General features: G+C 34.4%; 2 protein-coding genes across 3 annotated transcripts in view; both read right to left on the bottom strand.

Annotated features, from left to right (window-relative positions):
• The window catches only part of LOC129789270 (homeobox protein B-H1-like), a 34,874-nt gene extending 24,459 nt beyond the window's left edge, over positions 1-10,415 (bottom strand). The window contains exons 1-2 of the mRNA XM_055825922.1: positions 10,341-10,415; positions 8,830-9,238 (exon numbers count right to left, since the gene is read on the bottom strand). Of these exons, the coding sequence (XP_055681897.1) occupies positions 8,830-9,238; positions 10,341-10,415 (484 nt within the window). The remainder of the gene's footprint in view (positions 1-8,829; positions 9,239-10,340) is intronic.
• LOC129789572 (uncharacterized) overlaps positions 1-22,825 on the bottom strand; it is a 656,748-nt gene that overhangs the window by 521,042 nt on the left and 112,881 nt on the right. The window lies entirely within an intron of this gene.

Below are 22,825 nucleotides of genomic sequence, written 5' to 3' on the forward strand. Positions count from 1 at the left end.
TTTTATAAATAGTATTATGAAAATAAAATAAAGTATAAAAAAGAGACGATGGAACAGTATTAAGGTGAGTGTTGAGAATTGCAAAATCATGTTCAATTAAATTTATTTCATTTTAACACTCAGTCCACAATAAAGAGTGGTAATGTATAAATAATAATGAATTGAGATAGTTGTGGTGTGCTGGTGAGCAAGAAATGGCAAGATAATTTAATTCCTTTTGAAAATTTGTTACATCTTCCACGTTGTGAGTGTGTGTCCCCAACGCATTTGGCGGTGTGGGGGCCCCCTTAAATGGGCGCATCTCAATTCAATTTACGATTTGTGTGTGGCACAAATGGTTAATAAATTTGTGAACGGACACACTTTTTTGAAGAATTGTCATTCGCCGCCACCTCACAAGAGAGCCACACATTGGAACTTTTATCGCTCTATCGGTGTGAACGCCAAAGAATCACCAACAGATTCGATACGAAAAAAAAGAAGAAGATATTTATGGGGATGGACAGTTTGTGATGATCGCACATACAAGATGTGTTCTCTTTACGTGCCCCGGGGACATACATTTCATGATGGCATAGACAAGAAAGATTAACCTCTCGCGGGTAGCACGGTGATTTTTTTCTTCACCTTAAGGCGACGAGGTTGGAAGAAAAGACAAAAAAAAAGAAACAGGAGAGAAAATGCCGACAACCGAAATTTGAGCACAAATAAAAACACGATCATCACGAAGTTTATTTCCTGTTCGAATGGTGTGATCAACAAGTTGCGCGGTGCCTGCGATGTTGCTTGCCCGGGAATTGAATTGTAAAGGTATAAAATAGTCAAGTGATAGCCCCTCATTTAGTCGGAATCCATGGCATTAGTGACCATATCCGCTCCGAGACTTCTTGGATCATCAGTCCCAAATAAAATTATGCACTCAGAAGAATATTTTAGGCATTTAGTAGATTGAATACCTACTGAAAGCTAGACATCATTAGATTATTATTTAACAACGTTTACTTAGCATAATGTTCTAGCAATAAAAAGAAAATCTGAGACAGTTAACCGAATTAACTATTCGGATTTAGCCATTATGTAAAGAAATTACATGAAAAGTGTTAAGACGAATAGATTCGGTTTAAGAACCACTTTAATCCTTTAAGGTTCACGATTAATTTAGCTAGCTGATTGAACTAAAAATAATTTTTAAGGGTTCCTTAGGGCTCAAATAAGACATTTTTAGCAAAAAAAAACCTAACTCAAAAATTTACGGTTTTTCGTCCTTCCTGATCCTGTAAGTCTTCGGGGATGGCCTTTTGTGGTCACAAAATGATCAGGGATTGTAAAGGCCATAGTATTGTACTTAATTTGGACTCAATATTTAAAAAATAACTATACAAAATGAAACATTTTCAAATTCGAGTCTTTGGGTCAGCGTATGACCCAATGATCCTTAAAGGGTTAAGACCATTTTGCGCTCTTCAAGAATATTTGCTTAGAATTGGCTTCTTAAAATGAGTCTTAAGTGGGATTTAGCAAACCTTTTAAAAAAAAATAGTTTTTGGGCACGAAGGTTTAATAAAAAAAAGGAGATGCCGAATATTACCAGGCGTCTTCATCATAATCTGAATTTCTAATTCAATGTAAACCAAAGTCTATCATATAGAAAAAAAAGCTGAATAAGTATTAATCATCGAAAAGTTTAAATATTTTTTATAGAAACTTGAGTAACGATTTAAAAAAATATATTAACTTGGTAGAGTCCAGCGACGTTTTCCTTTACATTTTTCAGTCGAAAATTATTATAATATTTTTTTTTTCAAAGAATGATTCATTTAAAAAATTTTAAATAAAAAATATAAGAATTTTCAAAATAATACTTTATAAATTCTTTCATAAAGAACGAAAAGTGCTATACCATGGATTTCTCGAAGTGTACAATGTTTTCCACCATATAGCAACGATCTCCCATTCAATATCATGCAATTTGTCGGTCTATAGGAAGAATTCCATCCGCATGTGTTGGGGAGAGTTGCTGACACTCTTGGTCCATTGGCAATTAACAGCTTCAGAGAGCCACCGCGTCATCCGCGCGCGGTCATTTCGCTAGAACTTGGTGATGTGGCTCCATTCAAAATACAATCCTCTCGATATGATAGAAGCTAAACGGACTAATAGCATCCAACACGGAAACGAGCCATTATGCCACAAAGAGCGACCACTTAATTGGGACCCCATACATGAGAATATTATGCCCATTAGCAACAAAACGTAATTTAATATTAAATACAATATAATAAAGAGCGAGAGGGATAGATAAAAAAATAATACACTAAATTATACAAATGTGGAAAAGCTGTGTGCGCTGTTGCGCAGTGGGAGAGTCTTTTTTTCCATCATTTTTCTCCATGTCTTTTTTTCACCTTATTTTTTTTCTCTCTCTCAATGTGTACCTTCTTATAAAACAGTAGCGTGTCGACTTTTATGACAAATGATCCATTGAAACTGCTTCTGCTACAACTGAAAGATATATATAATACACACCAACTTGTATAAATAACTGAACATCACACACTTTTGATATCTATCCCCATTTCAGTGAGATCTTGATTATATGTCGATGATTGGTTCTTAGAATTTATCATCAACATTAATTTTCTCCACAATAAAATTAAAAAAGAAAGAGAAAAAAGATAAAACAGGTAAAAAGCATCATGGTCGCTGTTCCGGGAGTTTTATTTGCTCTTACCTAGATTTATCAGTTGGGAAAATTAATAGTGTTCACGTGGAGATCTGAAAGACTCTATTTGTTGGATGACAAAGGTATCGAGCTTTTATTAAAAATTTCATGATGAATAAACCTGGATATATAGCTCTCATAAATTGTAAAAGATCTGAAAAATAATCACCTATTCTATCTTCTTAAAAGTTTCTTCTTCTTCTAAATCATAACCAATAATAATTGAACCGAGCGATGAAAAAAATCTCATTTTACAACCGCAAGATTTTTTTTCTGCGTTGTTCTGTATTTTGTTAATTAATTTTCTTTACAACAGACTAAACAAATAGATGTTTAGTATGTGGAATGATTGGATGAATTTCCTTCTCATGTTGGTTATGGTACACCACCCGCAATTCTTATGCAATTTTCATGAAATATTTCCAATAATTCACATGATTCACATTATTCTTTGGCATGATACAAAAGACTTCATTTCGCGGGAAATTTATTACTTCTTCAAACACTACAAAAATATATATTAACGTTCCAGTAGATTTACTTGGAAATTCTCCTTCGATACATCACTTTGCGATATATATTTTTGTGTAACGCGCCGCGGTAATGGTTGAAAAGGGAAAAGGCCAAAAAAATTGTGGAAAGATATATGTTTTATTTTTATTCATAAAATAAATTTATTTCCACTGCATTAAAATTTGAAATTGGACGTGTTTTGAAATGATTAAATTATTGCATAAAAATGCAAATGCAAAAAAATATATATTATACTGAAAAAAATGTGAAATGTTTTGTAAAAGAAAATGTTCCTTGATAGCTATTTATCGCTATGCTATGTTGAATTTGAAAATATGTATAATTCCTCGTTTATGAATTTTGTATTAAATGGATGAGTTTGGAAATAGTTTTTGAAATTTTCAAATTGTTTTTTTAATGGGATTCATTTATAGAAGCGTAAAATCGACGTAAAATACGTAAATATGTAAAATTGTATTTTTTACGTATTTAATTATACTAGAGTAAAAAATTTTTCCTTTTTCAAGAAAATGTTGAAGAATTCTTATTTTTCTTTTAGCTTTTAGTACAAGCAAAAAAGCTCCCTTGTGCATTATTCAAACTGTTCGACTTAACTCCAAAGCTTTCATCAGGTTACATGGAATTAGAACAAATGAAAAGTCCCTTGAAAACTCTTTATATTAAAATAAAAAAGAAATTGTTTCATGACTTTTTACGAAGAAAATAAGAAACATTACCTATTAATAATTTCTTTCCGGGTTCTTCGTCGGCAGTTGAAATTTCTTACCCAAAGAAACACAGAATCTTCCCAAAGCTTTCAATTCTAATGTTCATTTTTCTGTTAATTTTTATTAGTTTATTGATGCCACGTTGCTACCAGAGTTATGTATTGACGCACCCGAAGATTGGGAAGTAATTCCCCGCTATCGAGTGAGTGAAAATTATTTTCCATTGTAAAATTTTCCTTAATAAAAAGCGCCCCTTTCTATGCTAGCCACTGAAGAAGGCTCCGAGCGGGGCCGAAAGCACTGGGAAGATTCTGTGTTTCTTTGGGTAAGAAATTTCAACTGCCGACGAAGAACCCGGAAAGAAATTATTGATAAAAACGTCGGAAAAACCACATTGATTACCTATTATATTAAAAAAAAAAACATTTTCATAATTTTTCAAAATTAAGAAAATTAAATTTTAGCTCTACTGCGTAGGACGTAATTTGAATTTTCACTTTGCATGTTTTAAAAATTCAAATTCATCCCAATGTACTATTTCCGTTAACGTTTTTCCGGAGTGATGTTAGAAATTAGAATAGCGAGCCCCTATCATCTCCAACAGCGATTTAGCGTGATTTTATTTGATGTGCTGAAAATCCCTGACAGCCATTTCAGAAGAATTATAGTCATTCAATCTCCATGAGAGGCAATTTGTGAAGTCAAATTATCATAAATTAAATGTGTACACAATAAAAAAGATTAGCGAGTCAACTGCAAATGGACGACGGAAAAAGATATGTAGGAAAAATAGCAATCAAAATAGCACCATTTAATTCAGCCCGTGAGTTGTGTATAAAGCAATTCTCCGCGGCGATAGTTCTCCACTGATTACGCGTCGGTTTACAATTCAATATTATTAAATTTTATGGTATTTTTCTATATTGATATTGATTGAAGTGGAAGTCATTCAATCTCTTTCCATTCTCAAAAACAATCAATGAATGGAATGAAGACAGAGAGAAAAAATCACATAATTCAGTAAAGAGCTGCAGGTATGAGATTTTTTTCAGTTACCTACATACTACATACATGCATATAGCTTAAGTGGGGGTGGTGAGGCTCATGGGTACCTACATAAACTTGGAGGTGTGCAAGCATTGCTCGGTGTTAAGTTCCAAATGCATTCTTCTTCGCATTTTAATTCACTCACTTCTTCGTTGAAGTGCGAGTGCAGGTGTGTGCGATAATATGCGGAAAATGTTTCAACTTACTGTTACGGTTTGAGATGCATATAATGGATTTTGCCGTCTGATAAAGCGAAAATGCAAAGTAAATACGTAATCAGGGGAAGTGTATGTGCATCATGGTGCGGATAATGGTGAGAGTTGCATGCGACCATTCTATTGCAATACATTATATCTCTTTTTTTTTCTCCATTAATTTTTACTTGGGCTGTGCATGTTTTGTTTTTCAACCTCTTCATCTTTTTTTCATTAAGAGATTTTTTTCTTTCCTCTTCTTCTTGAAGACGTGCCAGGCAGTATGGCAAAAAGGGCCTCATATAGATGAGGGTGTTACACAGATGAGTCTTGTGTATGGAGGAATATTATTATTATTTACTACGAAAACACACGAGACACACTTCCTCGACTTAATAAATAATTCATTGTAATTTTTAAGCTCGAATGCTTATGCAAGAAATCACGGATATTGCAATTAAGACGGCTTTTTTACTATCTTGTATTCTTTCATCAAATGCTGTAACATTGTGTCATTAATTTTCAAACTTATCATGTTGTTTATTTATTTTATTCATATTTTTTTTTTTTCAAATATGCTTTATAAAAATATTTATAGAATATTCTTTTAAATATTTTCTATTTAAAGAAACCCGTTTTATAAAATTCTAAAAGAAATTAATTATTTATCTAACTAACTTAATTTATTTAATTTAACTGTAAATTCATTTTTAGTTTGTGAATAATTTTTCAAAATTAACCCCGAGGTCAACGTAAGAATCACAAATCAATTTAAGCACACTAAACCCACCCATTAGTTAACCTGCATCATCTTCATTAGTGCAAATAGCATCATCTGCAAAAAAGGAGGCATAAAATGTGAACAAAATTATCTTAATTGATGAATCTGTTTTAGGAATGATTTTCCATTAAATATAATCAATTAAGATAAGAAGTCCCCACACAAACATGAAGACCCCTCTTAAGATCCAAACGGCTTTGAGCCATGGTAAAAAAAAACAAAATCCCGCGATGACGCAGAGAGCATCATAATGCACTTTATTTCGCCATTCAAAAAGCTCCGTGGTATTTAATTTTATTGCTTGCCATTTTGCTGAAGACAAAATTTGTCTTGCCATCTAATTCAACACTTACAATGTGTGAATATTTAAGTAAATGCTTGAAAACCTGGTGTATGCGAGATTAAAATATTTATAGCTGTTGACACTCCTCTTTCTCTTTTCAATTCCCCATTCATACCTGTGGTCATATTGATACGCTTATAAGATTTTTTTTCGCTCCTCATGGCAGCGTGAAAAGAAATCGTGCGACAACATTGAGAGTTAATGATGTTTTAACCAGATGCGAGAGCAAAAAATGATCTCATTCAGACTATAATCCGTAAATTTATTGAACACCAAACGGCAAATCGCCCAAGACACGTCGCATTTATAGCGTTTTTGTAATACTTATTGGATTTTGTGTTTTTTTTAATACCTTTCTATGGTCCCAAAACTATTATAAGGTATGGAAATCTTGTCAAATGTCAACATATTCATCTTTTTGTGTGATGAGCGCGATCGCGACGGTGATCATAAGGAGAGATCAGTAGAATGGAATGATGCCATTAAAAGATTTAGTAAGAGTTTTATCACAGTTATGGATGGAAAGTTTCATTGAAATTCTCACGTTTGAAATGTTTCTTGAAATTTCTTGAAATTTTTTTATTAAATTTTACTAAAATTTAATGGAGAAAGATTATTAAACTGATCATTCCAACGACATTTGGATTTGATAGTTTTATAATTTTTCTTATATGTTATAAGAAAACGTTTTTGTTAACATATACGAACATACTTTAAGATCTGAAAGATCTTGTGCCTAATTGTTTAACAAATAAATCAATAAATTAATTTTCAAAAAATAATTATAAAGACATTTTCCTAAAAAAAAAATTTCAAAAAATTCATTCAAATTTTCACCGCAGCAAAATCTCTCAAATGCAACAACACAAGTTTATGACTGTTGAAACTGCGATGAATATTTCATCAATAATCACCCGAAAATTCATGAAATATTTATTGTTCTCGTTGATTGTGTGTGAAAATGTGATTGTTAAATAATTTATACAGTCCACTTAGGCACAATAAACAATTTATCAAGTGTTGATTTGATTGGTAATCACATTTGGTTGACAGGCGCTAATAATAAACGGAAGTCAAGGCGCGATGCTACCCTAATTCGGGAAAATTGCCGTTGTCATCGCGAGAGGCTACAATATCAATAATTTGTCATACTTAATTGGATCAACAATTTCCCGTAAATATTGAATAAATACATCAATTGGTCTTATGCTGTAACATGTTAAATGCTTCCATATCAATTTATTTTCATTCCAACCATATAGCAATGGATGCCCGCGAAGAAGCACCAACATGGTGATTCCTCAAGATAAATTAACACTGCGCAAGAAGTCTTCATATAATAATTCCATCTTCGCAGAGAAAACCCCTTTGAAATGTTGTTGCGAAAAAAAAACCAGAATTATCGCAGCTGTTTTGCTGGTTGCGTGAGTTTTTGTATATGTGTTAAATATATATTAAATAAAAAGAAGAAAAAAATAAATAAACCCAAGACTAAATAAATAATGTAACAAGTTAATGGCATTTTTGCGCTACACTTCCCAACTATAAGTGAACGACTAACACGAGGGGGATCACTGGTGGAATAATACATAAAAATTTTAAATGCGTTTTAAATAAAGTGACGAATTTGATAAGTCAAGACGTTAATCACTTAATCAGCTTAGCGCATTGTTGATTTCATCGTTGCTTGCGAGGTTTTCTTTCAAATTCACTCTCTCTTTTATTTCTCATCCACGACAAAACTCTCACAGAGATGAAAATCTTACTTCACACAGGATATTTCTCCGCGATGGTTCTCTGGTGAGACCACAGGGATTGAGTAACTGACACACACACATTCTCTGGTAAGATGAAGAAGGTACAAAAAGTAAGTTCAATTGCACCAAAAGGGTCCCAACTAAACCCCTATTCTGGATTACAAAATGCTTCCGAACGATAGGGAGCTTATAAGGTTTGAAAACTATCCGTATAGTATGCTAAAATTTACAATTAGGGGTTGGAAGCATTTGTGATCTCTGAAAAAAGATTAATGTCACCAATTCAAACCAAGAGTTTTAATCTTAAATAGAGATGTGAGCTAAAAACTAAAAGGGTAGGTTTTAGTGAATTTTTTTGATATTTTTAAAACTGTTGTAACTGATTCATTTTATATTAAAAAAGTTATTCTGAAAAATTTATTTATAGAGATCTGAGCCGAAAATTCAAATTCAAACGCTACTGAATTTAAATTATTTTTCTTTATATTTTCAACAGTTCAAACTGGTTAATTTTATGAAAAGTATGCTGCTGAAAAGTTCAATAATAAACAGAGATATGAGCCGAAAATTAACTCAAATAATGTCGTTAAAACAAAACATTTTGCAGGTTCATTAACAGCGCTAAGCACTCATGGACGCAAAAGCGTCTTTAATACAAAATGTTGCAACAATTTTAAGGTCCCAAAAGGTTTTTAAGTGGAGTGACAAGAGCAATAAAAACAACATAAATGACTTTAAACTCACCATTGCTGCACACACTGTGATTGTCGAGGGCTCCACTTGAATCACTATCACTGTCGTCGGCAGGATGGTGGAGATGTCGATTGCCAGGCGTGACGCTCAGGTCGCGTGGTCCAGGACTCGGAGAACGTCCATCTTCGCTTCCGTCGCGTCCTCCAACTCCGCCGCTGTGATGATGCAGCGGATGATGATGAAGGGCTGCTGCTGCTGCACCACCACCTGCACCACTACCGGCAAGGATATCGGTGATCATGAAGCGGGACCGTGGGGGCTGCAGCACGGCCATTGAGCCACGCTGCACTGGGACCGTCATGTCAGCCCCCGCAATGTCCGATATGCCACTAATATTGGTTGCTGGGAATGGGCTTCCGCCCGACGTTAACCACTGCAGCACGATTTTGACGCAGTTACTCTGCCACGTGAAAAAGAAAGTGTCTAGCACCCCTTGTCGCACTTAGCTCACACCGGAGTTCTCTCTCGTTGAGAATGTCCCTTCCACAAAAGGGGGGCACACTGTCTCCTATTTATTTTGCACGCACGCAAAATCGTCTAAACAACACCACAAATACGAATCGGACCGCAGAGGTGGAATTTTCAGTAAATAGGTATGCACGGCTCTGAATAGGTAAAGTTACGTTTTCATTTATCACTTTTGTATTATATTTATTTTTATTTTCCCACCTTTTTGTTATTTTATTTATTTATTTGTAATTTATAGTGGATTCAATTTGTGCTTTTACTTTCCTAAACAGCCGAGTGTGTTAAATTATGTCCGCATTTTCTCTGCAGTATTTCTTAGCTCTCGTTTTTTTTCTTTTTCTTTTCGTTATATATTAAATTTCCATTATATGTGGTAAAGTATGCCTGTTTATTGTTTTAAATTCGCTTAATAGCAAACGATTAATGCGATCGCGACGCGTTCACTGCAACTATGTTGGTACCGTCTTCACTGGGGCTGCACGGCTTCACTGGGCTGCTGATTTTTATGAAGTGTGTTTGTAATGCTATGTGTTTGCCTTTTACGTAATTTTCCACCAATTGCATCAGATGCACTTTGAAAAATTATTTAATTTTCGCTTTTAAAAACACTAATTAGCTCATTAAGTTCATACACCAACTGTAGCTGAATGTTTTCTTGTTTGACTGCGATTCTTGGCGGTTTATTTTTCACACCTTCTTAGTAAATGTCCAATTCAGGAGTTTCAACGGTCTTTTGGTGATGTTTCCGTTGCAATCTCTGATGAATTTTGGTGGTATCTTCACCACGTTGTTGGAGCAAAATTAATTTCAGGTGATTCACGTAAAAAATAATCACGAATTTACACGAAATCACTGCATAATCACATTCAAAATTAAGAACGTTCTTGTCCGGTAAGCACGTGAAAGAAAATTCAAATTGATGCACACATGCACTACCGCACGGGTGAGGAAGCAAAAAAGTGTTTCACTTTACCACGTCAGGTGATCTCTTCCTCAGACGCTGAAGCGCAAGAAGTCGAGAAGCATGATCTCACGTTAAGAGTTGGACCAACACTGAACACCGTACCACCACTCTGGCGTGCAAGAGGCACCTTCCGCCGCCAATCCATCAGCACACTGACTCACTGTATTTCTCCCTTTTCACAGTTCACACACTCCATGGCTCCTCCTCCAGACATCAACCAATCGCCTCCAGCGCTCCGCGGGGAAGCTTTCGGCTACCACGAGGAGTGTGTACATAGCGCGAGAGAGAGCTTTGCGGGAGAAAACGGAAAACAATTATCCGCGTAAGTGACGGAAGTCACTCTGAGGTGCTTCGTTTGGCGTCCTACATCTTCTCATCTCGTCTGTTGTAGCCATTTATTTCCCTGCAGTGGGAGCAGGATGGACTACATATATAGTTGAGATTATGTATAGAGACACCTCACAACTGCCAGGTATCTCCCTCCATTGTATAATTGTCACAATTAGCCCTCGCGAGAGTTCCCCATGAGTGATTTCTGTTGATACATATTTTTCTCACGGAAAGCATCGATTTTGGTCGCCATATCGATTTGTCTGTGCATCTGAAGGATGCTCACAGCGGGCTCTCCGCCAGTGGACGTGTGAGTTGAGTGCACACCAGTGTGGGAAACTCCGCCTCTGCCCAGAGCGCCGGATCGCCGGGGAAAATTGCGCAAAAACTGTGGGATGTTGCCAACTCATGTGTATGTGAATTGTTCTCCGCAGCTGAAAAAAGTATTCTAAGTGGTGCTTTTAAAACACTTTATGTTTGATTTATTTTTCCCCTGCATGGCAGTGAGAAGGGCAATTTCCTCGATTTGTTGTCTCATTCGCAACTCTGTACATTCGCTCTTTTTTCTCTCCTCACATTTTCGTTTTCGCGTGTTCCCTATAAATTCATATCATGTATACTGTCTCTCTTTCTCTCTCTCACTATCTGCCCATATATATAGTAATTTTATTGCTATTGAATGATATGAAAGATATTATCTTAGGCATAAGATAAGGGATGAAAACATCTTAAACATTTCTCCTGTTTTTAAATTAATTAATTTACCATGAATTTGTAATAAGAACGAGATTGAGAAAAACTAAAATTTTGAAGCTTTTAAGCTTCACGAAAAAATTGATATTTCAAAAATATAATAAAAATTAATATTCTTCGTAAAATTGTAAAATTTTAACATAAAGCAAAAGCTAATGAAATGGATCGAGCTTTTTTGAACATATCAGTCTCCCTTAAGTTTTTGGCTCACTTGTTCACATTATATTATGAAATAAATAATTTTAATTTGAATCAAAAAATAGTTTTTTGATCTTTCTTCAAAAATGTCTTCAGCCACAAAAATTCCAACTCTAATAAAAGAACAATTTATTGTTACGGAACAATTTGGTCATACGACTAACAATAAGAAATATATATCTCTTATAATTACTCAATTTACGTTCACTTAATTTGATTTTAGTTAATTTCGCGGGTATTTTTCCTCTCATTACTGCCTATTTTCTTTCTAAAATTAAATAAATAGAGAGAGAGAGAATGAAAAAAATGGCCAAAATAACAAAGCCATATGTGGACAATTTCCAGGTTCATGCACACATGCGGAGATACATTAAAGCCCGAAATTTGATTCTCCACTTGACAAATCAACATAATTGTGGTGACTGTAACTGCGCGATTTCCCTTCTTTTTTCCACTGGCTGGGTGTCTATGTATGTTGACCATTAATAAATTTAATTTATTTAATTTTGTAATAGATACACAACACAATGTCCATTTCACCGGTTTTTGGGTGGAAGCATGTCTCTCTCACCTCTTCGCCTGGGCGACCCACCATAAATTCAAATGTCATGCAACCCATTGCCATCGAAATCAGTTGCGCGTTAATTATGTTATTATCGGACCACAGAGGAGAGAATATTGCGGAGATGGCCGAGTGGGAGGTGGTCACGGTGGTATAATGAGCAATTTTGACTATTATTTTATTTATTTATGACCAAAGGATGGATGTACGGAGCTTTTGTCATACAGATCGCTCTAATTAATGAGAAAAATGCGCTCCTCTCATTTTTGAGATTATATCGCAATCTCATATCCGAGCCACATTACGAAGGTTGCCTGAAAGGTTCTTGGATTGAGCATTTGATTCTCTGGTTTACTAAAGGATAAAATTTTAGGAAAAAGAAATAGATGAGAATAAAATAATTAAAATTTGTAGGGAAAGTTGTCTAAGAAATTGTGAGAAAAAGGTTTTGATTTTTTCATTTTTAAACTTAGAAAAAAATTAATATTAGAGATCTAAAAAAAATCTAGATATAAAGATTCCTATTTCTTCGAGTAATTGTTCTCTCTAATTTTATTAAGGTAAAGAATCTTTAAATTCTAAAGCCGCAAAGAAAAAAAATCAGTTTACAAAATTAATAAATAATTTTTGAAATTTGAGGACAGGAGCTTGTCTAGAAAGGACATTTGGGTTCAGAAAAAAAACTCCAACAATTTAAATTTTCCTTCCAAAGCAAGAAAAAACTCAAACGTCAAATGTTAGGAAAGATACGACAAACGTTTGACGTTAGAATATTAAAAACTTTTTGTGTAAAGCTTTTTATTTGAATCCATCAGTTGTTATAATAATCCGGATATTTTAAAATTAATTCTTAGATCTAAGAACCGTAAAACGTTTTTAATCTATTTCTAATGTCTATTAAAGTTCAGAAATAATCCTAAAACACTGTCTTGAATAGATTTCATGGTCATGCTCCTGATTGAAAAGTTACTGATTAAAAAGAAGTCCTTAAATCATCATATTTTTCACATAAAAGGAATAAGTTAAGCGGTTATATTTCTTAAAGAATATTTATGATTAATTTAAGAAAACAGCTCTAAAAAAATTCTTCAATAAAGCAACAGAATTTTACCACCAACTTGCAATAAATGAAGAGCAATTTACACGAAAATTTATTTTAATTTCACAAAATTGCGATCTTCGTGTTTTCTATTCGATGGAATATGTGTGTGCTTATTTGTCAAATCCCCCCCACAATCCACAACATGCGTCTCCGCATTAATTGAGAACAATAAAATGTGTTTGGTGAGAGGGATAATAATAGTTTTGAGGAGTTGGAGTAAATATAAAGGTAATTTTTCGCGCTTCGTCTACCTAGATAAATGGTATGGAGACACCGTTTTTGTTTTATGTCACCCCCTATGGCTATTTATTTGGACTATAATCAGACAATAAAAGAAATATGAGAAATTATGTCCGCAATCATACAATTTTTTGGGTAATTTTTATTGCGCTATTTTGTGCAGAAACATGGTGTGTCTGTCACATAGGAATGATGGAAAATAGATATTTCTGCCACTTTTGGCGTTGATATTTTTTAGAGCAAAAATATGCCACCCGGAGATATGAAAAATTAAATTAAGAGATGGACTAACAAATTACAACTATGCGATTTTTCCTCTTTCTTTTTCCACCAGTGTAATTGAATTATATATGTATGTTTGGGATGTTCAAAAGCATCCGAGAGTTTCCATATTTGCAGAAAATCCCTCATATGTAGCTTTTGCATCTAGAAGCTTTTTTCTGTGTGTGCAATATTTCATTGCATTTTCTGTTAATGGATTTATATATTTTTTATTATTAAATCATCCTGCTTGGCAATTGAGGCGTGGTAGATTTTTTAATGAAATCATTTTTAAATAACAAATTTCAATTAACTTTTTGAAAATTAGCATGGGTGGCTCATATAAAAATTTATATCTGAGTAACATTAATTTACTTAAATGAATAAAATCGAATAAGAGCCAAATTGATGTTCGAAAGAGAGATTTATTTAAATAGCAGAGGTGAAAATTTTATTTTGCCCAATTTTTTTCCTCCCATTTTCCACACTCATTTGCATAAGGGAGCTTTCTCCCATAGTTTTTTTGTGTGTGTGTTGGTCTCCCTCATTCCCCTGAGCTTGTTGGCAAATGAAATTGAAGTCTACTGTATACATTTTTCTATTAAAAATTCACAGTTTGTATATTATTCGATTTTAAAATGCATGTGCATTCCAATTCGTTTGCATTTTATGTGTATATGTTTGAAAATTTCTCTGTCTCTTCCACCCACACTCGCAGATTTAAAACATACCCTCTTGCCCCACAACGTACGAACCCTGGTTGCTTTTGCATGAGATAACGCGATGAGATGAAAGCTCTGCTCTTCATGTCTGGAAGGGGGATTGGCGATGACTCTCGCTTTGGAAATTCACGAAAATTTCAGCTTTGCAAAGTGTGATGTGAAATATGAAAATTGTGATTTTGACTCTGATGAGGGAATAATTCATGTGTTTACACAATTTTCACTTCCCTCCCCTTCCTGGAAAATAGCGTCAAAAAGACTTGAGAGAAAAATTCAATTTTTCAGACACTCTCAAAACAATAAAAATTCCTTTTAGTTCAACAGCATGTCATTTAATTTTATTATATTGCTACTAAAATAAAATTTTATTTTTATGCACACAAAGAATTTGGGTGTTGACTAAAAGTGCTAAAAGTGTTTGGTGGCCATTATTTAATTTAATTTATTTTGATAGTACTTACGGAATTTTCTAAATTAATAAGAAAATAAGCACAGAAAATTCCTTCTTATTATACTGGAAAAAATCATAAATCGAAATATTTAGCTATTAGAATATTGAAAAATTATTTCAAACATTTTTCCTTTCAGTGTTAGTATATAGGTAGCTACATATGTATGTATGTATATAATATGGTAACTTGGCGGATATGGATGCTGATGGGAGAGTTATTTCGAAAAGAGTCACATCCCGTCAAACAGCTATGTGAGCTAATTTTCTGACACCACACTCACTTTTTCCCGTCAGCGAGCCAGTTTCCTTCCCATAGCTGACACGGGGTGGGGGTTGGATGCTGAGCACCACCCTTTTTGCAAAAAGACACCCCCGCTCGAAAAGAGAGACGCTTTTATGTTTATATAAAATTCCACTTTAAGCAAAATGAGATGCAAACAAATATCATCAACACAATTTCTGGGGGCGTCAGAGCGTGGTGTCACATTTTATTAGGCAACCGAAGTGAGCATCTTAACATGGGCTGGTGGGTGGCAAATTGCCACTGAGAGATGTGCTTTTTCCAGAAGCCAAACCCCTATCCATTCCGCAGCATGGTTCCCATCCAAAATGGAATGCATTAATTCACCATCAACACCCCTCTGTTGCCTCCTTGCCTTTGCAAGGGGATGGATGGGGTGGGGTGGTGAGTGGTATAAAAGGGAAAAAGGCCGGGAAATGATGGGGGGTATGGGGGATTGCGATGAGAGAAATTTTCCACCCAAAAACAGAATATGAGCCAAAATGATGCAAAATTAAGTAAGAAATGCAACACTTCTCACTCAATGCTGTTTGGTTAATAATTCTCTCCGGGCTTTCATCTTTCCCTTTAGATAAAATGCAATTTGTGATGTTTTTATGCATATTTTTTAATATTTTGTAGAGTAATTTTTAAAATTTATATTTAATATTAAAATTAATATTTTGTATATTAAACAGAAAAACTATTTTTTTTAATGAAAAAATATGAGCACAAAGAGATGTCCCTCAAATAATCAAATAAATATTATATCCTTTTTGCTTGTGAGTGTCACAAAGAATGGTTTATTTTCTACAAAAGATTTTCAAGTGTTCAAAATGATAAAAACTAAAACCATTAATTCCCTTTTTCACCCTCATTTCCTGCTGCCACACTGTAAAACCCCACTGCATCAAATTTCTCGGCTACGTGAGTCAGATATTGCACATACGTTTTGTTTGTCGATAAAAATCACGATTAGAATCTCGAAATGGATTAGTTTAGTACACAAGGAGTGCAACCAATAGAGTTGTAAGGCTTGAAAAAAAAGTTGGTATAACAAAATGCGTGACACATGTGAAATTTTATGAATATTTAATAAGGATTGAGTTTCCTTAATGCTTTTGGTTTTTTAGACACACATGCTAAAAAATCAAATGGATTTCTTGCGAATTTTTTTTTAATTGTGGGGTGACTAAAGTATTTACGGGCTAACTATTTTTTCAGAGTTTTTTTCATTATTTAATAATTTTATAAATAAATCTTTTTTTTTTTAATTAAAAGTGGTGTAACCATGAGATATCTAAAAACCATAAAACTTAAAGAAGCTTCACCTTTTATTTCTCAAAAGTTTAAAATATTATTTTTTTTTCTAAAAATTAAATGATTTTCAAACGTCTTTTAAAGAAAATATCAAACGTTAAAAAAATAAACACTAAAATGTCAAAATCTTTTAAAATCAATGTCAAATGATACAAAAAAAACTGTCAAACTTAAAAAAAAACGTTAAAGGTTAAAAAAGAAACGTTCAATCTTCAAACTATGATAAAACTAAAATATAAATTTTACAAATTCTTTAAAAAATGAATGAAAAAATCCTCCAAAAATGAATAAAAAGGAATAAGCTCAAAAGAACTTGAGACACTCTCATGAGATAATCTCTTGCAGTTTTTTTGGGTAAAAAAAAAGGTGGTGTACTAACAAAACCGCAGGAGAGTGCAGGACATGGTGGCTATATACTCATTCAACCCCGATACCTCTCTAAAATGGTAACATGAAACGCGATAAGTTGCGCACATAGAGATTTAACGCGGAGATATTTAACTTATTGTTAGTAGCAATTTGTTCGGAACGCAAATGAGCACTCAAATATGCAGATTAGCTCTCCTCTTGCTTGTGCCATTCATGTTGATTTATGTTTTGCGTACATGATGGAGTTTGCTTGTTTATCGCCCCGATACGCAGCGTTTATAAGTTTCTCACACATGGGTTTCTCCCAACACGTTGGGGGATCATCTCGACTCTGCGCCAGCGGCAGTTCCCGCATTGGAAAATTTATGTATAAAATAAGACATGTTGCATTTTCCACATGGGAGAAAAGAAAAGTGCTACTAAATACATAAATATCGCAGAGTGTATTAAAATTTCAAATGACTCTATTATGTTTAAAGTAAAAAAAATTCCCTCCCTTTTACAAAGAATTTTTCTAAGAATTTTTCTTTAATTTCTTCTGAAGTATTGTTTTAACAAAGCTCGAATTAATTTCTTTCACAAACATACATCAAGAGAATTAGAACAATAAACCACACCGCGGAAAATATATTTATAGACATAACATTAATTTGCAGAGATAGGATTTTGTCAAACAAAGTGCAACATGCAAATGGGAGGGAATTTGTGAGAAATTCATTCCAATGATCCCCTTTGTCGGTTAAATAACGCACGAATTGGTAAATTTAGAGAGGACCCCTCAATATATAAATTTTCTCTCCATATCAGATTGTCTCGCATTTACCCAAATGTGTGCGCTCCAGAGAGTTTCGTACACTTTATTTGCCATATTGTGCGAACCACGTTCATTTTCACAAGGGGTGAAAATTGAGAGCACGGGGGTATTAGTGATCATTATTGACACTTCAAAAAGTGGCTTAAAAGTGTTAAAATTCAATCAATGACAGCATTACGTTGAATTTAGATGTAAAAGAGAAATTTAATCCTCCTGCAAATTGCTGCGTAATCACAAATGACTTTGAGAATTTGAATATTTTCTAACGATTTTATATAACAAATATGGATGGATTTATTAACAATTAACTTAAAAAATTGGATTAGATTGCATAATAGTTAATTTTTGAAGGAAAATCCGAAAAGAATTCCTACAGTTTATGACACTTAATTAAACAAGCAGATGTTTAAAAATTAAAATGAGTTTTCTTTACTTGAAGATTTCTCATAAATTCAACTTAAAATTTATTTTTAAATGAAAATTTAATTTCTCTGCGTATCATATAAAATGTACCAACGCGAACCTCTCAGTAAAAGGTGTAAACACGGATCTTCTCAATGAGTTTCTCTTGACCATTTTTCGGCAATGTTGAAGGATTCACAAAAAGAACACGAGAAAAAGGGCGGCAAATGATGAGAGAAAGAAACGCATAAATTTACACACAAAAACTGGGTTGGTTTCTTGTGCAGACCCTGCTTTTGGGACCGAAAAAAAAATATGAATGAGCCAAAGTCAATGAATGAAATGGTCATCGATGGTCAAATAAAGCGGGAAAAGGTGGTCAAAAAAAGTTGAGAAAAGAAGCATAAAAAAACGACCTCTAATTAGAGTCAACCTATAATAACAGCTAATCGCCTATTTTTGTGGGTGATTTTCTTTTGCCATTTTTTTGTGAGAGCGCTCTCCTTTCGGGAAGCGCCACAAGACGTCTCAAAAGAAACACATTAACTTTTTTTTCGTCCTACAATCCATTGGCCCAGTAAGAAAAATTAAGAGTCCAAAATCTCTGGAGCGCACCTTTCTATATAATGATAATGGAGTGGAAAGTCGTTCTAAATGGTAAAATTTATTGTCAATTATTGGGTAGGATCTCCAGCCAGAGAATCCAATGCAGTCCTGCCCCGGATATTGTAAATAATTATAGAACTTACTTTTGAGAAGAAAATATTATATATATTATCCAAATTGCTTGCTCGAGGACTTTGTAGAGTGAACCTCAGCGACGGAGACAGGTTGATTTTTTGGAGGAATGGCGTCACGGAAAAATCCTTCACACCAAATAGTCCTCGATCGATCCTTTTGTTCCTCTAAGGATACCCACAAAAGCCGAAAGATGAAGAATAACAATTAATTTTACAAAAATTATATACAAACGGATCCTTTTTTCTCTCCCACCTTTCATGTGAAGCAATGAAAGGTGAAGAGAGAACAAAAAGAGATCAATTTGTGGTCCTAAAAGAAGTCAAATTGACTCCATAACTGTTGACAAAATGACTGAGAATTGCCAAAAAGAAATTCAAATATAAACTGTCAATTTGTGTCACGAAAGCCAAACCGCAATATTCATTCAAGAGATGATCTTTTTTTTTGTTATCCCGCCGAAGCTTTTTGAGCAAGAAAATTTCAAAGAAAGAGCTCCCCAAATTGATGGCATTGTGTCGATATTTCTCATCCAATTTTGCACACAAATTGATTATTACAGCTCTCGCGGTCAGGAGAGGTGAAAAAAGAACCAACAAAACACGGAAACTGATATCATAAATTAATTTGGACTCTGTGTGTGTACATAAAAAAAACGAGCCATAGTGAAACGGTTTATATTATTATATTGCTCCCAAAGACGGTGTCTAAGAAGGGAATGAGGAATATTTTGGTCTCTTTTTGTACGTATAGAGCCAAAGAATGACACGCAACTGAATCCGTTTTAGCTCATTTCCGGCCCCGAGGTGACGCCCTCACCCCACGATTAGTGCCCCTTTTGCCACAACAAATTAGCAATATGCCCATACATACAAAAAACATAAGAGCATCAGAAGAAAATTCAGGTTCAACTCTTGGCAAAAACACTAATTTTCATTTTGCATTTGATGCTTCTTCGCTCAAAAAATTGAGATTAATGCCTTAGAATGGATCGTTTGGGGAGTAATTTGAGAAAATTGTCACACATTAAAATTCATTTTTCCTTCCTCGTCAACATGCAAGAAACGCAAGAACCTTTCGCAGAAAGAATCTATATACGTTAATTAAGAAATTTACCTTTACGAGTAGAAAAATAAATCAACTGCAATTAGGCACGGTTAATTTAAAAAAATATAAACTTAAATGAAGGTTAATGGGGTTAATGATATTTTCCGGGAGTTTTCATTATATCTCCGGGATAGAAAGTTTTAATTTAACAAAGGAGTTTATTCAGGCCAGTATGAAAGATGATCCTCTGTCGCAGAACAATTTTAACCCATTCCATCTTGTAGAGGATCAAAAAACATTGAAGAATCGCGAGAGAAACTCCCCAAAATCCACTGGGATCACATCGAAAAGTGCAAATAAAAATTGCCAAAAAATTCAAATATTTCGACGCCATTTGACGTTTTTTTCCCTATAAAAAATGTTTGAAAACTTTTTTGTAGACTTGTCGCTCATTTTCCGTGGAGTTTTTTCTAGTCAAAATAAATGTTTATTTTTTCGTTTCTGGAGTGATTTCTACATCTGAATCAGGTGATCCACAGTGAAATGAAGCTGAGGGAGGTTGATACAACCATCCCCTTGCGAATCAAAACAAATCTTTTTACATTTCTTGGGCCTCTTTGCCAGTGAGAATTTAAGCAAATCTTACCGAGTTGAATCCCATCCAGCGCAATATACCTGATTCAGATGTAGAAATCAATATAGTAGTCAGTATCCGGAAACATTCGACGGAGTCATCAAGCAAATCGTGACCAGCACGGAAGACATTTCTGATATTGCTCCTGAAAGTCTCCTTCTGAGATTGGAACACTGAGCAAGTCCACAAAATCTTCATCACCGTCTTCCCATTCATCTTTCCCAAGAGCAATGACTTCCTGGAGCTGACAAAAGTGATTCTCAACTTTCATTTTGCCTCTCAGAGATCTTTTCTGCAGAATTCCCATGAGGTTTTGCTGAAGAAATTGGGACCTCCGGAAGCGAAAGATTTGCTCCGACGCATTGAAATTGAATCAATGGGCAGTGAACAGAGATTCTATGCCCTCCTCCTTGTTGCATCCGCTCTTGAGGAGGCTGAAACACCAAAAGTAAGTCTCCAATTCCTGGACATAATCTCCAAATCCCTCCACACCGTGGAGATTATCAATAAAGACATCCGGAAGTCTCATGAAATTATTCACAGCAATAAACTCCCAATGAGTTTGATTTCTCAGTGCTTTGAGAGTATCATTAGATGCACAGACTTCCAAGGAGCAGAAGATTTCACAGATTCAGATGTAGAAATCACTCCAGAAACGAAAAAATAAACATTTATTTTGACTAGAAAAAAACTCCACGGAAAATGAGCGACAAGTCTACAAAAAAGTTTTCAAACATTTTTTATAGGGATAAAAATGTCAAATGGCGTCGAAATATTTGAATTTTTTGGCAATTTTTATTTGCACTTTTCGATGTGATCCCAGTGGATTTTGGGGAGTTTCTCTCGCGATTCTTCAATGTTTTTTGATCCTCTACAAGATGGAATGGGTTAAAATTGTTCTGCGACAGAGGATCATCTTTCATACTGGCCTGAATAAACTCCTTTGATAAAATGTGTGTCTAAATTGAATCTTTATTATATATATTTATTTTATGCTCTTAATTTGTTTAGAATATCTTTCTAATTTTTGAGGGATTATTCTCAATGTAGTTTTTTTTTATCGAAGACAGTCAATTGAAACGCACGTCTTGACGTTTTAAGCGACATTTCGATTTATATAAAACCATCATCAGGCTCTACAGGTGTCGTACAACTGAAGAGAGTTTGTATTTCAATATACGCTTTATGAATGTTTCCCAGATTTATGTCACAATGCTAGGTACTAAGATGTACATATTTTGTTATAGAGCTTGATGATGGTTTTAAATAAACCTAAACGTCGCTGAAAGCGTCAAGATGTGCGTTTTAATTGACTGTCTCCGATCAAGAAAACTGCAGAAACTTCAAAGAGTCATTAAATTTTTTCATAGTTAGGTATTTACAATTTTTCTGTTATGTTTCGGATTTGAAAATTCTTTTAAGTTTTTTTCAGGAGATCCGTTAGATTAAAAAAAATATTAATACTAATTCAATTTATGCTCAAAAATGAGTAAATAAAAGTACTTTTGAGAATGCCTAAACTGCTGTGTCAAGGAGAAGGTAAATGGGAGTGAATATCACATGGGAAATGGGGTTGATGGAGTGAAATACAACACATAAGGGGTGGAAATCACACACGCAAGAGTGATTATTAAACCATTACCATTAGTCTCGGAAAATGGACTTCATATATATTCGTCTCACACAGGAATGAGCAAATACCCGAAAAAATGCGCCAAAAATAGTCTAGAAAAGTCCAATATTTCTCCGTTGTTTGATTTCTTGATTACATTTAATACTTATTTTCATCCCACTTCACCTTTTTTTGTACTTTCGTGTGGGCCAGTTTTTTCTCACACTCCCCCATTGTTTCTGTCCACTTGAGAGAGCACTCAACGCGCATACATGAGGGGGCGAGGTGTATGCATTTTTTCCCTTTAGCGCGCGAATACGGGGGTTGGTGAAACAAACCACCAACTGACGGAGATCGTTGGGTAGCGATAAGGGGAGTTGCTGGGTTTTATCGCTGCGCGGAAATAATACTTAAGTACTGGTAACACGCCAAGTTACATTTAGTTGGAATTAGTCAAGTAAATAATTGCAATTAAGCACAATTAAGGGTTTAATTTTCATCTGAGAAAATACCAACGCTAATGCCCTTCTCGCAGTCACATGCGCTTTGCACGTTATACCCACCCACTCAGGTATATATAGGGGTACAAAAATCCATTGGAAAAGCCCCGGGAAAATCCTCGAGAGAGAGAGAGAGGAGAAAAAAAATGTTGTCTTGCAATTTTCAATGCATTTATCACAATCTCCTACCTCCTAAACTCACCACTTCTAACGCCTCCCA

Source organism: Lutzomyia longipalpis, chromosome 2 (genome assembly GCF_024334085.1).
Source record: "Lutzomyia longipalpis isolate SR_M1_2022 chromosome 2, ASM2433408v1".
Taxonomy (NCBI): Eukaryota; Metazoa; Arthropoda; class Insecta; order Diptera; family Psychodidae; genus Lutzomyia; species Lutzomyia longipalpis.